The sequence below is a fragment of the Maylandia zebra genome, linkage group LG8 (genome assembly GCF_041146795.1).
Source record: "Maylandia zebra isolate NMK-2024a linkage group LG8, Mzebra_GT3a, whole genome shotgun sequence".
In the NCBI taxonomy this organism is placed as follows: Eukaryota; Metazoa; Chordata; class Actinopteri; order Cichliformes; family Cichlidae; genus Maylandia; species Maylandia zebra.
In genome coordinates, this window is record NC_135174.1 from 20,848,100 (window position 1) to 20,870,103 (window position 22,004).

Genomic DNA, 22,004 nt, shown 5'->3' on the forward strand with positions numbered 1-22,004 from the left:
ACAACACTGAATTGGATGAGCGGGAGAACATGGATGACGTCTTATTTTTGTGTATTGGACATTTTAAATATTTCTTTCTTTCCTAACATGTTATCTATTGTCATCCAGATATAAAATATGCTGACGTTTCCATTTAATAATCCAGAGCATTAAACATAATATTTACATATTTGCTTTTAAGCAAAGCAGAATGCTTGGAAGCTAAGGCAGGATTAATTTAAACATTATAATATAGTAATGCTATCCAAATACTGTATACTAAAACATCAACCGATATTACCTTATTATTATGAGGGTATTACAATTTTATAACTATGTGAAAATTCAAACTCACAGACATTACCTTCTTATTTCTAGCAGCTTATCAAATTGTTACCAAGCTATTACGCTAAACTACGCTGTTTGTTACCCTACTATTACCACTTTATTACTCAGATGTAATAGAAAACTGCTACTGAGGGATTTTTGGCAATGTGGAGAACAAAAAACAAAAAAACAAAAACAAATTAAAGCAATCAAACTGTGTATAGAACATTATATTATGATAAGCAATTTTGCATATTTGCATATTGCATTTTATGCATATTTTAAGTGACTTTAAATCTACACTATGTACCGTTCTAGCGACACCTGGCACTACAGTATAAACTTTTACAGGTCCCAAAGCAGAGAGATCAGGGTTAGCTTGTTGAATGTATCACTAAGCTTTTACACCAGTGGTGTCATGTCAAAAAATGGGAAACAAACTAGCGCCTGGCACACTTACTTAATCCCAGTGCAAGTGCTGAGGCTCACATCCGAATTGTCATGACCCTCCACCTTACCATGGTAGTAGCAGTTTGCCTGAGGGAGCACAAAACAAACAAAACAATAGGATTTTAAACTCAACACAGAAGGAATAGAGCAGCAGCGTGTGAAACAAAACAGGCGTCGGGTTTTAAGCAGAGTTCACCCCAATCAGCCCCAGGTGTTACACTGTAACTGTGAAATACGAGTAAATTAACTATAAGGGAATAGTATTTTGCCAGCTTAGCAAAAGCCATTCCTGCTCATCACCACAGGCTAATGATGGTTGAAATCTGAGTTCCACATTTCCCAGCACAAGCTTTGCTTTCTGCCGTATTCCCAGGTACCCACTTTCACGGACCACCTGTCAAGCTGCAGCAGGGAGTAAAGAAAGTGAATTAAGCCTGTGTTTATTGAACAAGGCCTAGAGGGTGTGGAGGAAGCGTCTGGTTTAGAGTGAAAACAGGCCTTCTGCTACAGCTAGACAGCCTTGCTCAGGTGAGGTCCTTCTGCCACCCTGTTCTGGAAAACAAGGAAATGTGAGTTTTCCACCCCACTTTGACTGCCTCTAAATATAGAGTTCAGGCAGTAAATTTGGATGTCTGGCCTTCTTCGAGGTGGTTACTCTCTATAGGCAGCTGAATTTGCATGCCAAGTGTCTCAGTGGGTTTCTGGCATTAAAGGCAATCCTTGCTTAATACTGAATCCCAGCACTTTTAGCAGTAATTCTGTTATGATAATCCAATTAATATCACACTTCTCCGAATAGCTAGAGGAAAAGGGCTTACCAAATAGCATCTTTCAGTCTTACCATCACCTTAATTTTGGTTGACACATGTAAAATGCACTCAATCCCTTTAACTACATTCATGAATATTTCATATGCAACTAACTCTTTAAGAGGGGTTAGACGCAGTGACAAAATCACCATGAATTATTAGGTGTAAGCATTGTTTTTCACTGGGCTTATAAACACTGAGTTGCAAGGAAGCATCTCATGAATATTAATGTTGTTCAATATCTATTGGGTGGAGGTAATTTCTTTTCTGACATGTTATATGCCAGTTGACGAGTTGTTCTGCTGCCTCCAAAGTATTAAAAAGACAATAAAGATGTGAAACACTATGTGGATAACTCTCAATCTTTGAATTCAGGTGTTTTCAGTCCCCATGGCCACAGGTGTGTAAAATCAAGCACCTAGCTAGCATGCTTTTGGAAACACCTGCGAAAGAACGGGTCATTCTTCACAAGTATGGCACTCTACTAGGATGGCACTGGTGCAGCAAGTCGGCTCAGGAGATTTCTTTTGTTTCTAGATATTTCACTATCAACTGCAGTGCAACACAAAAACTGTCCACTGGGAGTTTCATGGCATTGGTTTCCATGGCAGAGCAGCTCCTGTAGGTGTAAAGCGTAGGTGGTTCGGTACTTTTGTGCAGCGTATTTCACAAGAGAAGTGGACCGAAACCTTGGAAACTTTTATGCGGACACTTTCTGATGGTGGACTGGACAGAAAAGAGAGCAATCCATTATAGTCGGGCAAAAAGGTGCAGGGACAGGAAAGCACATTACATGAAATATGAAATTATAGTTTAGCAGAGAGGAGTAGGGCTGGATTTAGTACACTCAGTTAATGCTCGCACCTCATGTTTCTTTGATGAGATCATGACTATGATGCATTGATATAAAGGATATGAATAGACTTTTTGTTCCTAAGGTTTCTGCAGGAAGACAGGAAAGTGCTTATGCATTCATATTTGAAATACAGAGGATTAATAACCAGAATCCAGATTATTGTGGGTGGAAATCCTGGGTGTGAACATTACATTGTTTATTATAACCACAATCTTATTATTCTGTTACTGCTTTAATAACCATGGAAATCATTCATATTCCCAGTAGATGACTTTTGTTACATGCTATGTATTTATTGGATTGTACGTGGACTTAGATTTAGTGAGAAAGGGAGACTGTGTAAAACAGATAATGGGAACGATGGTGGGAGACCTGACTCATACTCAAGTCACTCCCAGCAGTACCTTGCCTTTGACACAGAACTGAACCCACAAGATCCCTTGCCCAGATCACTATATCAGTCTCCTCCCTGCCGGCAGGACAAATAAATTAACTACAGATCAGTCTCGAATGATCTGGTTGTTTCCAGTAAAAAGATCCTCCCATGAAGAACTGGCTGTGGTCATGAGCGAGGAATGAGAGAAGGGACGGAGGTCAGAAGTGTCCGCACTTTTAATCAACTACTGCAGACTCCACAAAAGTCTCCACAAAAGAAATGCAAACATGAGGCAAAATGCCACATTCCTGCGTCTGGCTTCATCCATTCTCCCAAATTTTTATTTGTATATCGGCTGTAGTCACACAAAACTTGTAACATAGACATTTATTCTTTATTTTCTGTGTGTCATTTTTATTGTTATGATCATTGTTACTCTTTCTGTCCACATAAACATTATGCAGCTTTTATAATTAATGGATAGCTATGGAAAATGGGAAGCTATTTATCCACCCACAGCTGCGGACTCTGTATCTCACACTCCACTACAACTCCTTCATTGTCTTTGTGCTCTGGAATGGCAGCAATTCTGATGAGCTGGCCAAGTCCTGCCAGGGATGACCCAACTCTGGTCTCGAGTGGAAAATCATTTTGCTGTGTGGGTTGGACGTTACCGAATATAATAATCTCATCTTTTTGTGCATTTCAGCTATAAGTCTGCTAGGCCTTTTACACACAGACCTCATAGACCGTTTATTGTTATCGAAATGAAAATGCAACGTTAAATTGCTTTCCAAACTGCTGATAATCAAATCCCTGAAATCAAGCAAGCTGGTGGCAGTTTTATTTCATAGGGACTGAAACTGCTCCTCATGGTTCAGCAGCATCAAACTCATTCATTACTCTGTGCTATAATAGCCTTTCTTTTTCTGAACCTCAAAAAAAAAAAAAACCTTTTCAAAAGATGAATATTTTCTTTACATCCATTTGTAATATTTTAGAGTATTTATGGATCCATAGAAAATTTGAGAGACCGGCAGCATTTAAAAGCAGAACAAATGTTGCTGGAGAAAACCTATTTGAGCTTAATGAATATGAACAATATTTATTACAGCACTGAAGCCAAGAACAAAGAAGGTACTTCAATTCTATGAGGTTTCATTTGTGCCAAGAATATGTTCCCAATCATGCCTTCTGTGTCGGATATGAAGAAACATTTATTTTCTGTTTTTAATACTGACTGGCCACTTTATTAGGCACACTTGTTCAACTGCTCGTTATTGCAAATGTCTAATCATCCAGCCACAACGGAGGAGCTCATTGCACTTAGGTATCTAGACATGGTCAAGACAAACTGCTGCATAACATGTTGAACTGTGAAGCAGATGGGCTACAGCAGTACTGGGTATCATGCATGTCTGCTAAGAACAAGAAACTGAGGCTACAATTTTACAAACCACCGGACAAAAGGAGACTGTAAAAAGATTGTCTTGTCTGACAAGCCTCAATTTCTGCCGCAACATTCAGAATTTGGTGTACACAACATGAAAGCATGGACCCAACCTTCCTGATATCAACAATTCGTGCCGATGATGGTGTGTAATAGTGTGGGGGATATTTTCTTGGAACGCTTTGGGATCCTTTGTTGACCAAAACCATTGATGCTGACCATGACTACAGTGTACCTAACTTCTGATAACACACCATGTCACAAAGCTCCATCTCGAAAATCATTTCTTGAATATGAAAATGAGTTGCTTGCATTCAAATGACTTCCATGAACATCAGATCTCAATTCAATTGAGCACCTTTGGGATGTGGTGGAACAGCAGACTTGCATCACGGCCAACAAATCTGCAGCAACTTTGTGATCCTATCGTGTCAATAATGGACCAAAATCTCTGAGGAATGTTTCCAGCATCTTATTGACTCTGCAGATTAAGAATTAAGCAGACAAAAGGAGGCCCAAGGCTGTATTAGCAAGGTGTATGTGATAAAGTGGCTGGTGAGTGTTTACCTCAGTTGTAGCAAAGCTGTTTGACAGATTGTCCGGCCATATGCTCGCGTAAGAAAACATTTGTCTGTGTCAGTGCAGACAAATTCATGCTTTGCTCTGCTGTTTCGCATGTAGTCCTGACTGTTATTTGTTGTGCTGTTTTTCACATTACATGCACGTTCAAATAATACAATCAAACCACACATAGTCAACACAGCCAAGTGAGAGGAAGTAAAGCTGCACTGACAAAGAAAGACGTTCTGTCTGGTGATCACTAGACACGCTGTGTATCTAACGGTCAAAATATTTTAGTCACAGCTGAAGTAAAGTTTAAATTTGAACTGGCAGACAGTGTGTTCCTCATACGGGAGCATCATGCAACCAACCAGAAGCTTTGCTTTTCTCTATGTAATCCCTTTATGTCTAAATTGATTTCTTCATGGTTAACATTTACAAGTGATTTGTTATACTTTAGAGATATATTTTCATATCTATATATTCTTAATTTTCAAAGTGGGAAACTCATGAATGCTTGATAGGTGCTTAATATTTCATGGTCACTGTGGCTTTCAGATTGCACCTAGATGATCACCAATTCAATCTTTCTTAGATTCCTTCATAACAAACAATTCTTTAGGATTTGTTTTGATCCAATCCATTAAAAAAAAAAGAAAGATCTGAGCTGTTGCCTAAAACAGAGTGCATTTTCTGACCTCTATCTGCCTTCTCATTTCATCAAATATGAATCTGTCGGCTGAAAATGGCCCCACTCACCTGGATTGTCCTCTATGTGCGCATGACTGCACAATTCCAGGTGGTTTTAAAAGCGGTTCTAACTGCTATATCAAAGTTTCCTTTACTTTCTCACGGACCCTAATATTAGCACAGCGAAGGAGAGTCTATCCAGAGGAAGAGTTTCACAAAAGGTCAACATTCATATGAGCTGCTGGGCAGGTAACATAGAAGAAAATGTAAGAATGTTCGAAATTCAATCACTTTGTTTTGTCACCCACAAACCCAGAAAATAAAAAGAAACATACCGTGAAGTTGTGAACGCCTGTGACAGCGCTGCCATCTTCCAGGTAATGGGTTTCTGTATAGTTACTTGCAAAGAGCCCCCTAGAAAGGATAAACAAAGACAACAAACATTCAGCTCTGACCCTTGGGGGCTTCATCCAAAAAAACAAAAAATCAATCACAATGTCTTAAGCCATTCAACCACAGCCAGACCTGCATGGAAGATAAACAGTCTGATTTAAAACTTTAAACTGCTTTAGGATAGCATAAATTGATTCGAGAAGAAGGCATGAAGGGGAAAAAAACACATTCAAAAGAGGCCGAAGTGACGTTTTCTATTAATTCACTTTCCCAACACCATGAAGACGCATTCAATATCAATCAATAACTCATTCCATGTGAAATAAATGGAACAATAATTAGTTTACACATTGCAGACAACAGCAAGTCATGAGTTGATTTTTTTTTTCTTTTTTTAACGACTGGGAATAAATAACACTGTGCTTTAAATGAAGGAACCATATAGGTATAACCACACTTAATAAAAAATGAGCAAAAAGTATAAGTTAGCACTGAGAATAAAAATACAGATTCAATAAAATGAAGAGGTGTATCGAGATACTTGTAAAACTCAGTCTACCATCACAGTTCATTTATTTTTAACCTATACAGTGGGGCAAAAAAGTATTTAGTCAGCCACCGATTGTGCAAGTTCCCCCACCTAAAATGATGACAGAGGTCAGTAATTTGCACCAGAGGTACACTTCAACTGTGAGAGACAGAATGTGAAAAAAAAATCCATGAATCCACATGGTAGGATTTGTAAAGAATTTATTCGTAAATCAGGGTGGAAAATAAGTATTTGGTCACCTCAAACAAGGAAAATCTCTGGCTCTCACAGACCTGTAACGTCTTCTGTAAGAAGCTTTTCTGTCCCCCACTCGTTACCTGTATGAATGGCACCTGTTTGAACTCATCATCTGTATAAAAGACACCTGTCCACAGCCTCAAACAGTCAGACTCCAAACTCCGCCATGGCCAAGACCAAAGAGCTTTCGAAGGACACCAGGAAAAGTATTGTAGACCTGCACCAGACTGGGAAGAGTGAATCTACAATAGGCAAGCAGCTTGGTGTGAAAAAATCAACTGTGGGAGCAATCATCAGAAAATGGAAGACATACAAGACCACTGATAATCTCCCTCGATCTGGGGCTCCACGCAAGATCTCATCCCGTGGGGTCAAAATGATCATGAGAGCGGTGAGCAAAGATCCCAGAACCACACGGGGGGACCTGGTGAATGACCTGCAGAGAGCTGGGACCAAAGTAACAAAGGTCACCATCAGTAACACACTACAACGGCAGGGAATCAAATCCCGCAGTGCCAGACGTGTTCCGCTGCTGAAGCCAGTGCATGTCCAGGCCCGTCTGAAGTTTGCCAGAGAGCACATGGATGATACAGCAGAGGATTGGGAGAATGTCATGTGGTCAGATGAAACCAAAGTAGAACTTTTTGGTATAAACTCAACTCGTCGTGTTTGGAGGAAGAAGAATACTGAGTTGCATCCCAAGAACACCATACCTACTGTGAAGCATGGGGGTGGAAACATCATGCTATGGGGCTGTTTTTCTGCCAAGGGGACAGGACGACTGATCCGTGTTAAGGACAGAATGAATGGGGCCATGTATCGTGAGATTTTGAGCCAAAACCTCCTTCCATCAGTGAGAACTTTGAAGATGAAACGAGGCTGGGTCTTCCAACATGACAATGATCCAAAACACACCGCCCGGGCAACAAAGGAGTGGCTCCGTAAGAAGCATTTGAAAGTCCTGGAGTGGCCTAGCCAGTCTCCAGACCTCAACCCCATAGAAAATCTGTGGCGGGAGTTGAAAGTCCGTGTTGCTCGGCGACAGCCCCAAAACATCACTGCTCTCGAGAAGATCTGCATGGAGGAATGGGCCAAAATACCAGCTACTGTGTGTGCAAACCTGGTAAAGACCTATAGTAAACGTTTGACCTCTGTTATTGCCAACAAAGGTTATGTTACAAAGTATTGAGTTGTATTTTTGTTATTGACCAAATACTTATTTTCCACCCTGATTTACGAATAAATTCTTTACAAATCCTACCATGTGGATTCATGGATTTTTTTTTCACATTCTGTCTCTCACAGTTGAAGTGTACCTCTGGTGCAAATTACTGACCTCTGTCATCATTTTAGGTGGGGGAACTTGCACAATCGGTGGCTGACTAAATACTTTTTTGCCCCACTGTAAATTAAAACCAAAAATAACCTATGACCCAACAGTCATGCTAGTTTAATGCTTCAGTGTAAGTGAGTCCTGCATGTTTTACTATTATCAAGACATTTTGCCTTTTAGAGGATTTTTTATCATAAAAGAAAAGCTGTTACCAACCCACTTAATATTTTATAAGGATTGTCTATTTGACACAAAGACGGGTAGAAAATACAGGATGGAATTTGATTGTTATTCACTGGAAACAGAAGAAATTGCAATAGTGTGGAAATGAGGAACCTGCCACCTTCTTTCCTCTAATTTTGACAAAGCATCTACTTACAGTATCTCTGTCAACAATAAGGCTACATGGCTGGTAGCAAACTCAGTTTACATTTCATTTATGTTTTTCAGTCAAGTTATAGCTCCTGGCAGAATCACACAGACATCACACATGAGTTGGTGAAGTCATATTTTTAAGCCTAACTTGAGAATTTTGGTCCTAATCACCATTAGGACAGCCAATAAGCAATTAGCATATCACTAGTTATAATGATACGCTTGTTATAATTTCAAATATGCGCATCATATTTTAGCATATAAGACTTAAATCTGGTGATTGGGACCATAAACTATTTATTGAGATTATAGATTAAGTGAGAATTTCTCATAGACTTCTACGCCGTTTGACTTCTTTTTAAAAGCCAGAGCCCCCTACTGGATAACAGAAAGGATGCACGTTTAAGGCACTTTCACATTGGTCATCTTTAAGTCTATGGTTATTTTTTAGCATTAATGGCTCTGTGGTATAGTGATTAACATGTTTGTTTTACACACCTAAGATGTCAGATTTTGTGGAGACATTAACGGTTATGTTTTGTCAAATCTATACATTTTTAAAACACACTAAAATGCAGCATTTTGATTTTAGATGCTTTGTGCTGTTCCTAGTAGCTACTTGTAGAATCAAAGTTTAAGTCCAACTTCTCTTGAAACAAAAACCCACAATCCTAAAGAGCCTCCTGTGGCCTTTATGAGCCAACAGGGTGAGATTATGGCATGAGTACACCAGATAACCTCTGGGTTGTGCTCTCCTCTTACCGCAAGACAAAGAAAATACCATCACAGCCTTATTATGATGTTGGCTGCCTTTCTCACCCCACCTAGAGAGGTTCCTGAGCACTAGGCTTTTCTCTGGTGGAGGAAAGGATACTCAGCTGGGGTGCTGTGGATCACATGCAGAAAGAAATCAATGAGCCAAAAAAACTGTGTGCACCCCCTCCTGTGTTGATGAGAACATATCTCCATTTGTGCTCAGTATTTGTGCAAACAAACATGAGAGTGTCCATGTACTGTACATACAGTGAGCACATGTGCTGTATTACTCTCCAGGACATTAGCAGATGCTTGGCTGGTGCTAATCCACAGCAGAGGAACAAACCTCAGCAGGCAGCTGGATCCTCTTACTGACCTCACCACTGACAACCCAGCTGGGAGTTTCAGCTGTAACAACCCGGGTAGGGGGGTTATTTTGTTTGGGAGCTGTCAGCATGAGACACAATGCTTCCCCACCCTCCAGTCCTCTACAGAGCCAATGAACTGGTAATAATCACTAGATCAAAGCGAGGACAAAGAGGAGAGAGCCAAATAAAATGATGTGTTTCTACAGTCTTAATTAGGTCTATGCACTCAGTTGAACACACGAGTTCAACATCTGCCCACAACAGACAATATGATGTGGTGAATGCGCGTATGCATTTGCCTCGCCGCTTGAGTGTTGGCATGAAAAAACATGTTGCAGACCTCCATGTGTCATCCATATGTTACGTTCTTGTGGCTTTCGATGAATAAGCGCAAGGGAATTAGTGGTTTCCTAACACAGGAGAATAACAGGAGAAATCCTTTAAGGGTTCACTCACTGCAGAGTGTAAGTAACAGAAAAGTTAGGACCTAAGCTTACCAGACTGCTTAACAAAGAGAATAGTCGTTCACTTTTGAAGTACTGTAGCCCTTGATTTATACTCATTTGACTCTCTCAGAGTTCGGAGCATCCTTGACCGCAACAGTGAGGATCATTTTTAAAACAGAAGCTGCTCACAATTCCATTTAAACACAGAGGGAATCCAATTAATATCTCCAAATAAAGACAAGCAAGTTTCAGCTCACATCGGTTTCATGCAACAATACATCAACAACAACAAAAAAAAGAAAAGAAAAGAAAAAAGAAAGAAATATACAGTGTGGTCTGAGATTGGTTACAGATAAATTACTGGACAGGATCTGCTTTTCATTAGTGTACAAACTATAATATCAGCTGACAGCTATGATTGGCCCATATTTGCCAATAAAGAAAGACTTTAATGTTCAAGCTGGTGAAATCTTTTTACAAAGAACATTTAAACATTTAAACACAGCTTTTTATACACACACACACACACACACACACACACACACACGCACACACATACATATATATATATATATAAACACTCGCCTCAATGTACTTTATATTGTAAGGTAGACCCTATAATGAAAAACTCAACAATCATATGACCCCCTGTAAGCAAGCACTTTGGCAACAGTGTGAAAGGAAAACTCCCTTTAAACAGGAAGAAACCTCCGGCAGAACCAGGCTCAGGGGCAACCATCTGCCGTGACCGGTTGGGAGTAGACGCAACAGTAAATGTGAGATTAGTAGGCTGAAATGCCAGAGAATCAGAGAATGAAGGTGGGTTTTGAGCCTAGGCTTAAGAGCAGAGAAACTGATTCCACAAAGATGGAGCAGTGACCGCAAAGGCTCTGTCGCCTTGTTGTCTGAGGGGTGCCCTTGGGACATGTAAGAGATGTGTACCAGTGGGTCTGAGAGACCTAAGAGATTAATGTAAATCTTATATCATAAGACTGATGATATAAACTGGGGCCTATCCATTATGAGCATGAAAAAAAATCAGTAATATCTTAAACTGAATTTTAAAATGGACAGGAAGACAATATAGCTATGCCACGACTATGATGTCCTCATATGCTTTTGCAGTCTTGCTGCAGAATGCTTTTGAAGAAGCTGCAGCAAATGAGAAACATGGGGAAACCTAGTTGCTTTTTCCAGACCATGAAAAACAGAAAAGATTTCTGTTTTGTTATGTTTCTTAAACTGATAGTAGCTATTTTTGACAACAGAACAAATCTGTTTATTAATGCAAAGCTCATCATGAAACTAACACCCAGAGCATGAGATGAAATGATCTAAACTGCTTAGTAACCTAACCTTTAATGTCTGCAAGTATTTAGTATTTTAGTATTTATTTATTTATTGTCATTGTCAAGAACAATGAAATTGCGTTTGGGGCTTCCATACAACCCAAAAAAAAGAAGAAAATAATAAATACCCCTTAAAACCCAAGTGTACATATTTAACCCAGTGTGACTCCAATGCAATAAGACAATCCTTAGCAATAATGTTCGTAGAAATTCAGACAAAGACCTGAGACTGCCTAGTAGAAGCTACAGGAAATATAGCGAAGATAATTGTTAAAAATGATCATCATTGAAATGAAAGAAGATGTTATATATCATAATATTAAGTGGAAGCAGATACAAGCTACAGTGCACATGCAGATTCGCTAAAGGGGAGGGTCTGTCTACTAACAAGAGTATCAGTCTGAGTTTAGCATCTTGGATAATTACAAATTGACTCCAAGAATCCTAATCAAACTGTTGATCTTAGTGATGTTTTTAAGCTTTGACTTTTAGTTGGAAGACCTATATGGAGATATGGAAATGTTTTCTTCTTCTATATAAAAAAGTAGTAGTTACAATAACTTAGATTTGTATGCCAGGTTAAAGGAGGTCGAACAGGTACTGACCGGCCAGGGAATTGAGGGATTTCTAAGTGAGAAGAAGGATGTGTGACTTGACCAGGAGCCAGCATGGGGATGATATGTTGCCAGATCTCTCTGCATATTAGATTCTACTTTCGGCTGCTCTCTTTAAGGTTGCCATAGCATCCTCCTCTTCCTTTTTCCGCAGCCAATAGTAGCACAGTTTCCACTGGCGACCTGTTGGCCAACAGCACCAAAGGCAGTCATTGTTAACCTGAGCCCAACCGATCTGGTAGAGAAATCTCATATTCTTATGATCAGCGTGTTTAATTTAGCTACGATTTTACTCCACATGCCGTTCCTGATGAAACCCTCTTCATCTACTTGGACTTTGGACTTGTACTAGTAGCACACTGGCTCAACACAAAAAATGTCACCTGATATATCAACAGCAGAATTTTCTTGCTCCCTAAAATAAGTTGGAAAAATCTAGTATTGGTTGTCATGAAGAACACGGATGAAATATTACTGCAATATCAGTGGAGTAATTTTTTTAAATGGTGCTAGCAGCAGGAATATAAAGCATACATGATGCAGTGGAGCAAAGTGAAGTGGGAAAATTCTGTTTTAAAATGGGTGTAACTTCGGAAGATATCAGCGTAATATGCCTAAGTGCTAAAACTAGGACTGTGAATTTTTGTCCCTCATTACTGACACAAAGTGTAAGGTGGGGATTTTTAATCAAAAACTGGAGAAATACAAGAAAAGCATAAACACTGCATGAACATAAGAAGGTTTTGTAGTAAAGAGACTAGAACATAATAAAGTGCTAAAAGTAGAAGAGCACATAAGAAAGATCTTTAATGGGTTTTACAACAATGAGTCTTCAAAGTGCAAAAAGCCTTCCGCTGCATGTCACCCAGCTGACAATACTTATGGGTGCATCTAATCCATGCCAAGCAATGAACCACCACCCAACTGCATTAAGTGTCTGAGCCACTCGCCCCGCGTGGCTGCAGCAGCAGCTCACTGTTTATCAATCAGCGCAAAGTTAATGAGGCATAGGCAAATGGAGAGAGAGGAGGGTCACGCCCTCCCATTTAAAATGCATTACCCAGAGGACGGGCTTCCAGCAGGGCTCTGCTTGAGTGACAGGGAGTCAGCAATGAGGGAGAGGCGCTATGAGTTAACAAGTTTTCATGTTCTGGCTATTAAAGCTACAGAATCAGTCTGAAAATGCAGGCAGCCTGAGAACCAGACAACCACAAAGGCTCAGCGACTTCAAAATGGGACACAGTGCGAGGCAAAATATCACAGACTTTGTGCTACTGCGGCATCGACTTGTTTTCAAAACACTCAAACCAGAGATGTGTTTGTTAACTTCTCTGCATCTGTTCGACAGGTACACATAATTACAACTGTCATGTTTTTACCTTGTCATGCTGCATCCATATAACTTTCTGAAAGAAAATGCATTAGGTGAGGATAGAGTTGGATTTACTTGTCAGTAGTTTTGACACTGCAGACAGAAAGACAATGAAGTCGCTTCACACTAATCCTGAATGCCAGCAACTAAATGTCACTCCTGTTCTTTCTGCATTAAATTATATATTTTTTTTCTATGTTGTATCTCTGTTCGGCGTTGTCAGCCTCTTCTGTCAGGATATACACAAAGTCTTATATAAAGGGAATTTTTAAATAGAGGACTAACCTTTCAAATACATTCCTGGTTGGAAATGTAACTGAGAAAACACGAGGCTTGGGACATGCCACATGCCAGGGGTCTAAAATGGGGAGGTATGTGAGGTACATTAATTGAAACAGACTTGATGAATCGGTGCCAGAGCCTAATCAATCAACAGGAAGAGGGAGTCTCATTTGTGGGTGAAAGCTGACCTCAAAAGAAAGGTCCTAAATGTCAAACATTCTGCTTAGAAGTCATGCTGGAGAAAACATTTCAGAGTTTTTATATGTTAATGAAGCACCAGTTTTTTTATTGATTATGACACACAACTGTAGACTTGTACTGAAAACTTGTGATGTGATTATGGCAACAACTAAATGTCAAAGCATACAGGCAAATCGAGAGCTGAGCTAAAGTCACGCACAAGTTGTTAAAAAAAAATACAGCAAAATACTGCGGAGAGAAGACTTCAAACTGTTTGGAGACTTTTGATAAAATCTTGGAGAAACAACAAAAGTTGAGAGTGAGAATTGTTCTTGTGAGAAAGGAAGGTTTTCCTGGAAAACCATTTTTTTGGATTAAGAAATATGGGAAAAGTTTGCTCAAGTTGTGCGGATCATAGCGTTCCATTTGGCAAAATACAAAACAGTCTCTTTTTCAGTCAGGGATGACAAACGCTCTTTCACTTCTCCATTTAGTTAAAGCAGCCAGTATAATTAAGCAAGGAAAAGGAAAGAGTAGAGTAACTTCCCTTTTTGTGTTACATGAATTCAATACTCTCAACTGACTTGAGAAGACTACGACGTTGGCAAAACAAGCTGAATTTCCCAGTCACAGTCTCCGATATGTCTCATTAAACTCATTAAACTCAGACAACCTAATAAGAGACTTCTGTAGAAATCAAATCCTGGAATTTACTATGATAGATGAGAAGTGAGGTTTTAGGCCTCAGAAGGGCAAGTTGCTCTAAAGCTCTTGGAAACCAAAGTCTCTAACGGAAAGTTATTTAGAACAGATGTAAAGATAAACATTTAGAGCAAATGAAATCGCCATCAAAGAGAAACATTTCTCATAAAACTTAATCTGGGACCTCCAATTAGTACATTACATTTCAACTGAAAGACTTGTGAGGGATTGTGGGAGTTATAATGTCCCACTGCTTTTATGTGGCAAATGGCAAGAACCCAGTTTCACTTGGAAAAAGTCAAGGGAAAGTGGGATTGTGTGCATGAAAAACTACAGTGCAACTCCCTCAACACCACCAAAAAAACCTTGTCTCAGTGTTAGATTTTCTTTTTCCATGAACAAGTGAAGAGGGCCAGTCTTTCTGGCCGTGATGTGTCTGACATCAGGCGGTGTTGCAGGCTGGTGCCAAGTAGAGCAGAGAAGCATGAATTCCCCCTACTTGCCCTGTACTCAATACAACTCCTAACCTTCATGAAGCATGTCATGAAGAGAACCACTTGAGCATGCCAGCCAATGATTACGGCTTAAGAAAGGGGGAGGAAGCGGAAAAACAGAAAAAAGAAATCAACACGGCTGGTATTAGCTGTGTTTATATAGCCTGCCGTGTTCAGTAGAGAGTTAAGATGCTGCACAGTGCTGCTCCTGGCCTCAAGACCAATGCTCCAGCAGCAAACACGACAAGGTAAGAACCAAAAAATGATTGTGTCAAGAAGGCCAGTTGCCCTCCGGGTACAATAAGAATGCTTATCCTATTCATTTCTACACCAAGCAGGTCTCTTTGGCCTTCATCCCAGCTTCACCACATCATAAGAGCCTCATTATTATTCTTTACACCTGTGTAGCATCCAGGGGTGGTTAATTGGTCAGCAAGATGGTCAAACAGAAGAGCCATTAGCAGCAGTGGCATGCAATTATTGCAGTGACTGTCACCTGGAGATTGATGTGGTTAAGTCCAGGCACGCCCCGTGAAATCAATAAAGTGTCATTTCTGAGCAATGTCTGCGTGATGGATTATTCCACAGGATCCCAATTAAAGAAAGGGAATGATGAATACCACCCCAACAATAGATGAGATAATTGGAATTAGGGCAGAAATGCAACACGTATCTTTGATAAAGTGTGAAGATAATGATCCAGACTAAAACTAATAAGGAAAATAATTGCAGAAAATCCTTTGAACATTTTCAGTTTTAGAACAGAATGAGACACAAACCAAAAGGTTCACTGACCTGTATTTAAAAAAATGGCCCAATGAAATCAAGTTTACTTTAACTGTAAAAGTTACTTTTAGCTGCTCTATTGTTACAGGAAAACTACAGCGATTAGCTCCGCATGTTTGATTTAGAACAACCCTAAAGGAGATTTGTGCCATACTGGAATTGAACATGTGACCTTTTGCTTGCCAAGCATGTGTGTAAACCATTACAACTGACCAGTACAAAATTTTACAAACCGATACCAATATTTGGTATTTTAACCATCTCATATATAGGCCGAGCTTTATTTTTTTCCCTTTCAGACACACGACACATAAACAGATTTTCCCAACATTTGTCAGCATGGACAAACTATGCAACATCAACACTCATAACATGGCTGAAGAGTGTTTCACACATGCACGACGTTTCATTTAATAGTTAATAGTTATGAGTCAGGCTCTACTTGTAGGTAGGAAGACGTGTTTTCTATTGGCTGTACAATGCTACATTTGCATCCTGTTCAGATTCAGAAAACACTGATGCAGCAGCTCTGTGTATTTACTGTTTTCACTAAGCCGTGGTTCAATGGGAAGTAATATGTATTAAAAAGATATCTGTATTAAAATTTGCAGGCTAAGCAGCAGAGGGGAAAGATTTCTGGGTACCAGAAACCTCTTGGCTTCTGTTTGTATTTTGAGCAGTACTGACCACTCACATTAAGGCAGCCTTTGGCCTTATACGGTTAAATAGTCCGAATGCAATTCCAAAGCCATCTCTATTGTCTGGCTATCAGTTTATTTTTTTAAATAAGTAAATACAATGACTGTAGCACAGTACAGGACAGATAGTCTTGGCCTGGATATCAGTTATACATTTTCTAGAAATCCGATGGCAATAATGAAGGCGCTTGGCCATTGCCCCCCAGAGGCTAAGTCATCAGACCATAGCTGATGGGTTCCAAGATTGGGTGTTAAGTGGCATATACCTCAATATTCCTGTCTGAAATGCATAAAAAATATACGGTTAATTTCCTCCCAGTTGCACAGTCCTGCGTCTTCACATAGGTGTGCTGTAAAATTCAACTACAAACAGTCTCAAGCAGGATAACTAGGAGAAAGGTTCGACTTTGATTCAGATGTAGTCTGTTGTTTTTATGCATCCGTTCTCTCTTTTGTCTCTTCATCATTTGTCACTTGTTGACATGTAACGTCAAGACACATCTGGCTCTCATTTGTTTTGCTTATGTCACGGTCTCTGTCACCCAAAAGCCTTCATGCACGCGCCAAATGGAACAAATGGTATCTATGACAACAGCCACCCGGAATATTAAAATCACCCGCTCAGTCATGAGTTCCAACGAGGCAAGACTCTCTTATTTCTCCCAAAAAGACATAAATAGTCATTTTATTCCTCATGATACTGCTGATCCCAGAGGGCTACGGAAAAGTAATCACATGTGACTAATTAAAGGCAACTGATTGGTGCGGTAAAAAAGACTAAATGTTGCACTTCGGGTCGAAAATATATATGAATCTTTTGTATTCGTCATGACTGCAGTTAAATGAGTGATAACAACCAAAGGGAAACTGCAGGAAAACAATTAAAAATAGTCTTTTATTTTTCTTTTCTTTGGCATGGGCCAGTGACATTGTTATCTGAAACTAATTATGTCAGGTGCCTAAGCAGCAGCCTCTCCAATTGCCTTTGTTGCTGTGGATCAGTGGAGAGGAGATCCTTCATCCTGCTTTCTACTCCCATCTGCCCCCAGGGCTTCTGTTCCTCTGTAGCAGAGACGGGGCCTCTGCTCTGCCGCTCCTTCTCCCCTAGGACGAGCTCCCGTTATGTGTCTGCATGCGGGGGTGTGGGAGAGATGGAAAGAGCGTGTCCCTGTTTGTGTGCAGTAATGACTGTATGTGTTGGTAGCTCAACATGATTTATGCACATCTATGTGGTAATTTGTGTGCATGCGTCCATGTGTGCGTGCGAGTGTGTCATTTCACATCCAGGCATAGCTGCAGATTGCGCTCGTGTTCCACACACAGCAGGCTCATGGCTTATAGATCATGCAACACATTCTTTTCCTTCAACACTATCAGCAAACCACAACACTTTCTGCCCGATTTCTAAAAACTACTTATGCAGAGCATCCTGCATTGGAAAAATCATGAATGAATTATAGAACTTTAATGTTTTTCCTAAAAACTCCTCTGAAACAAAATTGTCAAAAAGGAGCCAATAACAGCAAATTACAGCCAGCTGCATTCACTGGAACTACATTTTACCACAGGAACAGTTCCCATAATAGTTCTTTTCAATTAGATCTACAGGTTATACAAAATTAAAAAAGGACAAAGCTGCTAGAAAATGTGTTTTCCACAATATTGTGTGCACCACAAACAAAATTTAAGATTAGCTGTTTCGTGTTAAAACGGAAACAACTATGTAACAGACTGATATTGCAAAATCTGGACTAGAAAAATGAGCAAGAAAATCAAAAAAGTTGTAAAATCTTTTTCTTTTCTTTTTTTTTTTGAGTGAAACACCCCTTTAGAGATTTTGCAATCCATGTCCTTTTGTGTTTTGCAAAACCAGGAAATGATAAAAGCTAACAGATGGAGATGGATGCAGTTTAATTTATATTCCCTTCTGTGAATATATTCAAGTGTAAACAAAAGGCTTTATGTGCAGTTCCAAAACAATTAACTGTGAAACAGACTTTTGTCTGTTGTCTACATCATTTATTACTTGGCTTTTTCTTCTGATTATTATGTGGGTGAAAACCAAGAATAAGAGGAGATACCGTGGAGAGGTGAATGCAAAGTCATTTTCGGGATGGGTCAAACAAACAGACTAGCTTTGAGCATTCCCATCATTTCCAATGTTTTGCAGGGAACTGGCCCAAGGCACAAAGCTCATGCATCTATATTCACTGCAACCTTGTGCTTTGACTAATGAGCAACAAGGGAACTTCAAACAATCAAGCCTATCATTCTTTTCACAAGGTAAATGCACACAGAAAATAGGAGCATTTCATTTAATTAAGCCTGTCGGTACTTGTACAACCACATACTTTTCGTGCCTTTATCCTCTGCCGTGCATTCCCTTAAGGGAAATCAAACAATTAAGACCTGAATACAAATGTACTCTCCCTCCCATCCTGTTTTTCACCCCTCTGATATCTGTCAGTGAGAGAGATGTCTTCACTCTGTCTAGAAAAAGTGATGTATTAAAGTGGGTTTGCTTATACACTGTGACCCTGGGGTCCTTTGCAAGATTAAAGCTACAAAATTAAAGTTAGAAGAGCGAATAAGCAACTGAATTATCAGCAATCTTTGCCAAAAGGTGTGGTCTTATTTTATGTCCATTTTATTAAGCGATCTTACGTACAGCAAAGTATTCATTTATCTTTAAATGGACAGTTCGCATCAAAATCCAATTATTTATCAAAGTATTTTCCCTCTGGCCTCTGGTGCTATTTATCCATCAAAGTTGTTTTGGTGTGGCTTGTTCAGTTTTGGAGACAGCGCTTGCCTTGTAGGGCTCATAGTACCTATTACACATTTAGAAAAATCAGCAGCAATGACGCCAGAGGTCATTACTAAAGAAAATCTTCAAATCTTGCTGCCAGCAGTTTCACGTAGGAATTATTTTCTTTCCATACACAAACCAAAGGAAGTGTGCAGATAGCTAACATTACAGCTTATCTGAGGGTCAGCACCATTAATGTTGTACATCCTGTCATGCTGTCAGTCTCTTGTCACAGGCAGATGGACGCTTCCTTCTGCAAAGTCACACAGTTGGTGCAGAAAAAAGAAAAAAGAAAAAGTTGTTTTCTGCAGCGAATACTGATAAAAGACTTTATTGTGTCTCAAAATCATTTTACCCCATTTGTAAGGTTGGTTACTGATTTTCCAATAACGCCTTACTGAATCATCCATGGTCCATTGATCATTGGGGGAATAATACTCCTGTATTTCAGGTGACGCACGCAGGAAGTGGAACATAATTGGCTCTAAGACACTGTCTGCAAACATCCCATCACGGAGCAGAGCTTTCAGATGAAGCACACAGCTGGGATTCATTCATTTTTACAACATCAATGACCCATTAGGCACAAAGAAAGGGAAAGTATACCAGATCTGCCACCACACAAATCACTCATTTATTACATTTTAATCGCATTTGGAGGAAAATCAATCACAGGAGCAGGGCCAGTCAGACTCATAGAAACTATGAGGTCATGATTGAGACACTAAAATTATTATTTTTTTAAATGTTTCATAATTTATTAATTAATTTAACTTGGTCTTGTGTGAAGTTTGCATGATGTTACCTTTCGCATTCATTTCTCCAAATCCATTGTTTTAACTTGCTGACTGTTGCTTAACTGCAAAAAAAAAAAAAAAATTGCAGGGAAAAAATATAAAGGATGTTCTCTCAGTGTCCTCGATGATATTTCCCGTCATTAGTCAGCAAGTGTAGTTTCCTGCTTAACCCTATATGAATTTACAACCTGCCTTTGACCCCTTTTCTCAGAAACGCTGCTGATGATTTGAAGGAAACTGTGTCATGGAGTCCAGCTTTGATTTCATTGGGTCCCTGCACCCCAAAGCAGTCCACAGCCTCTTTATCAAACCCTAGCAGCTCCTATTGTTGTTGGCAGCTCACTTCTCAGTGCTTGAGGGATTGGGTGAGAGTGAGTGAGGAGGAGTACAGGGGCCAACCAAAGGAGACCCTATCGTGTCCCATACGCCAACAGGGAGTTATCAGAGAGACAGGAAGGCTGGTACAAAAGATGAGGGGGAATTGCCTTCACAACCTATCTGGCAAAGCAAGAACACCAGAGATCTCCATTTCATTCACACATCCTCCCCATACTTTCTTTAACTCCCTGTGTGTCCACCACAACAACCTGGAGTCATACTGTTAATGACGAGTGGGATGTGAAGCCAAAAGCATCTGCTTTTTGCATGACGTGTAGAGAGGGGTTTGCTATTTGCTCCATGTCCTTGACTTTCTTTGCACCATTTCCTTTTATCACTAAGCTAAATTTAGTGATAAAAGAGCTATCTGAGCTCTAACTCCTACACAGGTTTCCCACTGCTACTTGTGTAGTCTTGAAGTTTTAAATGAGTCAAAAAAAAAAAAAAAAAAAACAGGACTGGAGAACATAAAAAAAAAAAACTAAACTAAACAAATTACCACAAGTTTCTCAATAGACACGCTACCTTGTAGGGCAAGGAAGAGAAACTGCTGCTGATATTTTTCACTGCTAGTCAACTGGAACAAATGCTGTTTTTGCTTTTCATTCAGCATTCATTTTTCACAAGGACTCTGCTCTGTCTAAACATGTGCAAGGCAGCAGAAGGGGGTGAAAAAAAACCCCTGGATCAGCTAAAGGAGACGGCCAAAATCCAACCGTCTGACTGATGACCACACGTGGCATCTTCGCTCAGCCAGTGACCCCATACACAAGCAAGACTGGTCAAAGGAAGGTCATTGGACTGTGAGAACGGAGAGAACAGGATGGAGGATGAAGTAAGGAAATACAGTGAGCATTCCCACCCAGCTGACATTAACTCACACTGTAAAACCAGCAAATCTGTTTGTCTGTCAGGAGGAGGATGGAAGCCAGGACTATGACTCTCGGGTTGCATATCTTCATGGTCAGCAGCCACAAAGGTCAAAAACTTTGGCTGCTTTTGTTTGTTCTCTTTGGCACCCCTGAGCCTTGAGAAAATTAGATTTCACTAGAATTTATGAAGACAGTTTGCTTAAGTAGGTGAAAGGGAAAAGCTGTGAAGCAGAGGTAGAAAGAAAAACAGATAATTCGAGGCCAAGAGAAGAAAACAAACAAAAAAAGATAGATGCATAGATGAAGAAACCTGGAAAAGTAAGACTAAAGCTAGCTTTTGTACTAAAAAATCCTCCAATTGTGCTCTAATAATACTCTATTTTTTGCATATTGCGAATTCTGTAATCAAAGATATTTCTAATGATTTCTGGCTGTTAAGATTCACATGACTGCATCTTACACATTTGCAAACACTACCAATGTGGCATTAACTAAACATTTTCAATGTGTGACAGTCATGGTGACAATGTATGATCAAGTGAATAAAGAGCCCAGGCAGACAGACCTAGAGACCACCGGTCACGAGGGAAAAATTAGGATTCCCCAATAAGTTGTAAGTGGCTACTTAAGGATGATAACAGTCGCAGAAGGTTAGGTCACTGGATATTTTGCATCTTATTTTTTAAATATATGTTCTTCAGAAAATATATGAACT

At 39.7% G+C, this 22,004-nt stretch overlaps 1 protein-coding gene across 1 annotated transcript in view; it reads right to left on the reverse strand.

The window, feature by feature from the left end:
- adam12a (ADAM metallopeptidase domain 12a) overlaps positions 1-22,004 on the reverse strand; it is a 79,639-nt gene that overhangs the window by 32,882 nt on the left and 24,753 nt on the right. Inside the window, exons 4-5 of the mRNA XM_004561177.6 lie at positions 5,834-5,912; positions 767-843 (exon numbers count right to left, since the gene is read on the reverse strand). Of these exons, the coding sequence (XP_004561234.1) occupies positions 767-843; positions 5,834-5,912 (156 nt within the window). The remainder of the gene's footprint in view (positions 1-766; positions 844-5,833; positions 5,913-22,004) is intronic.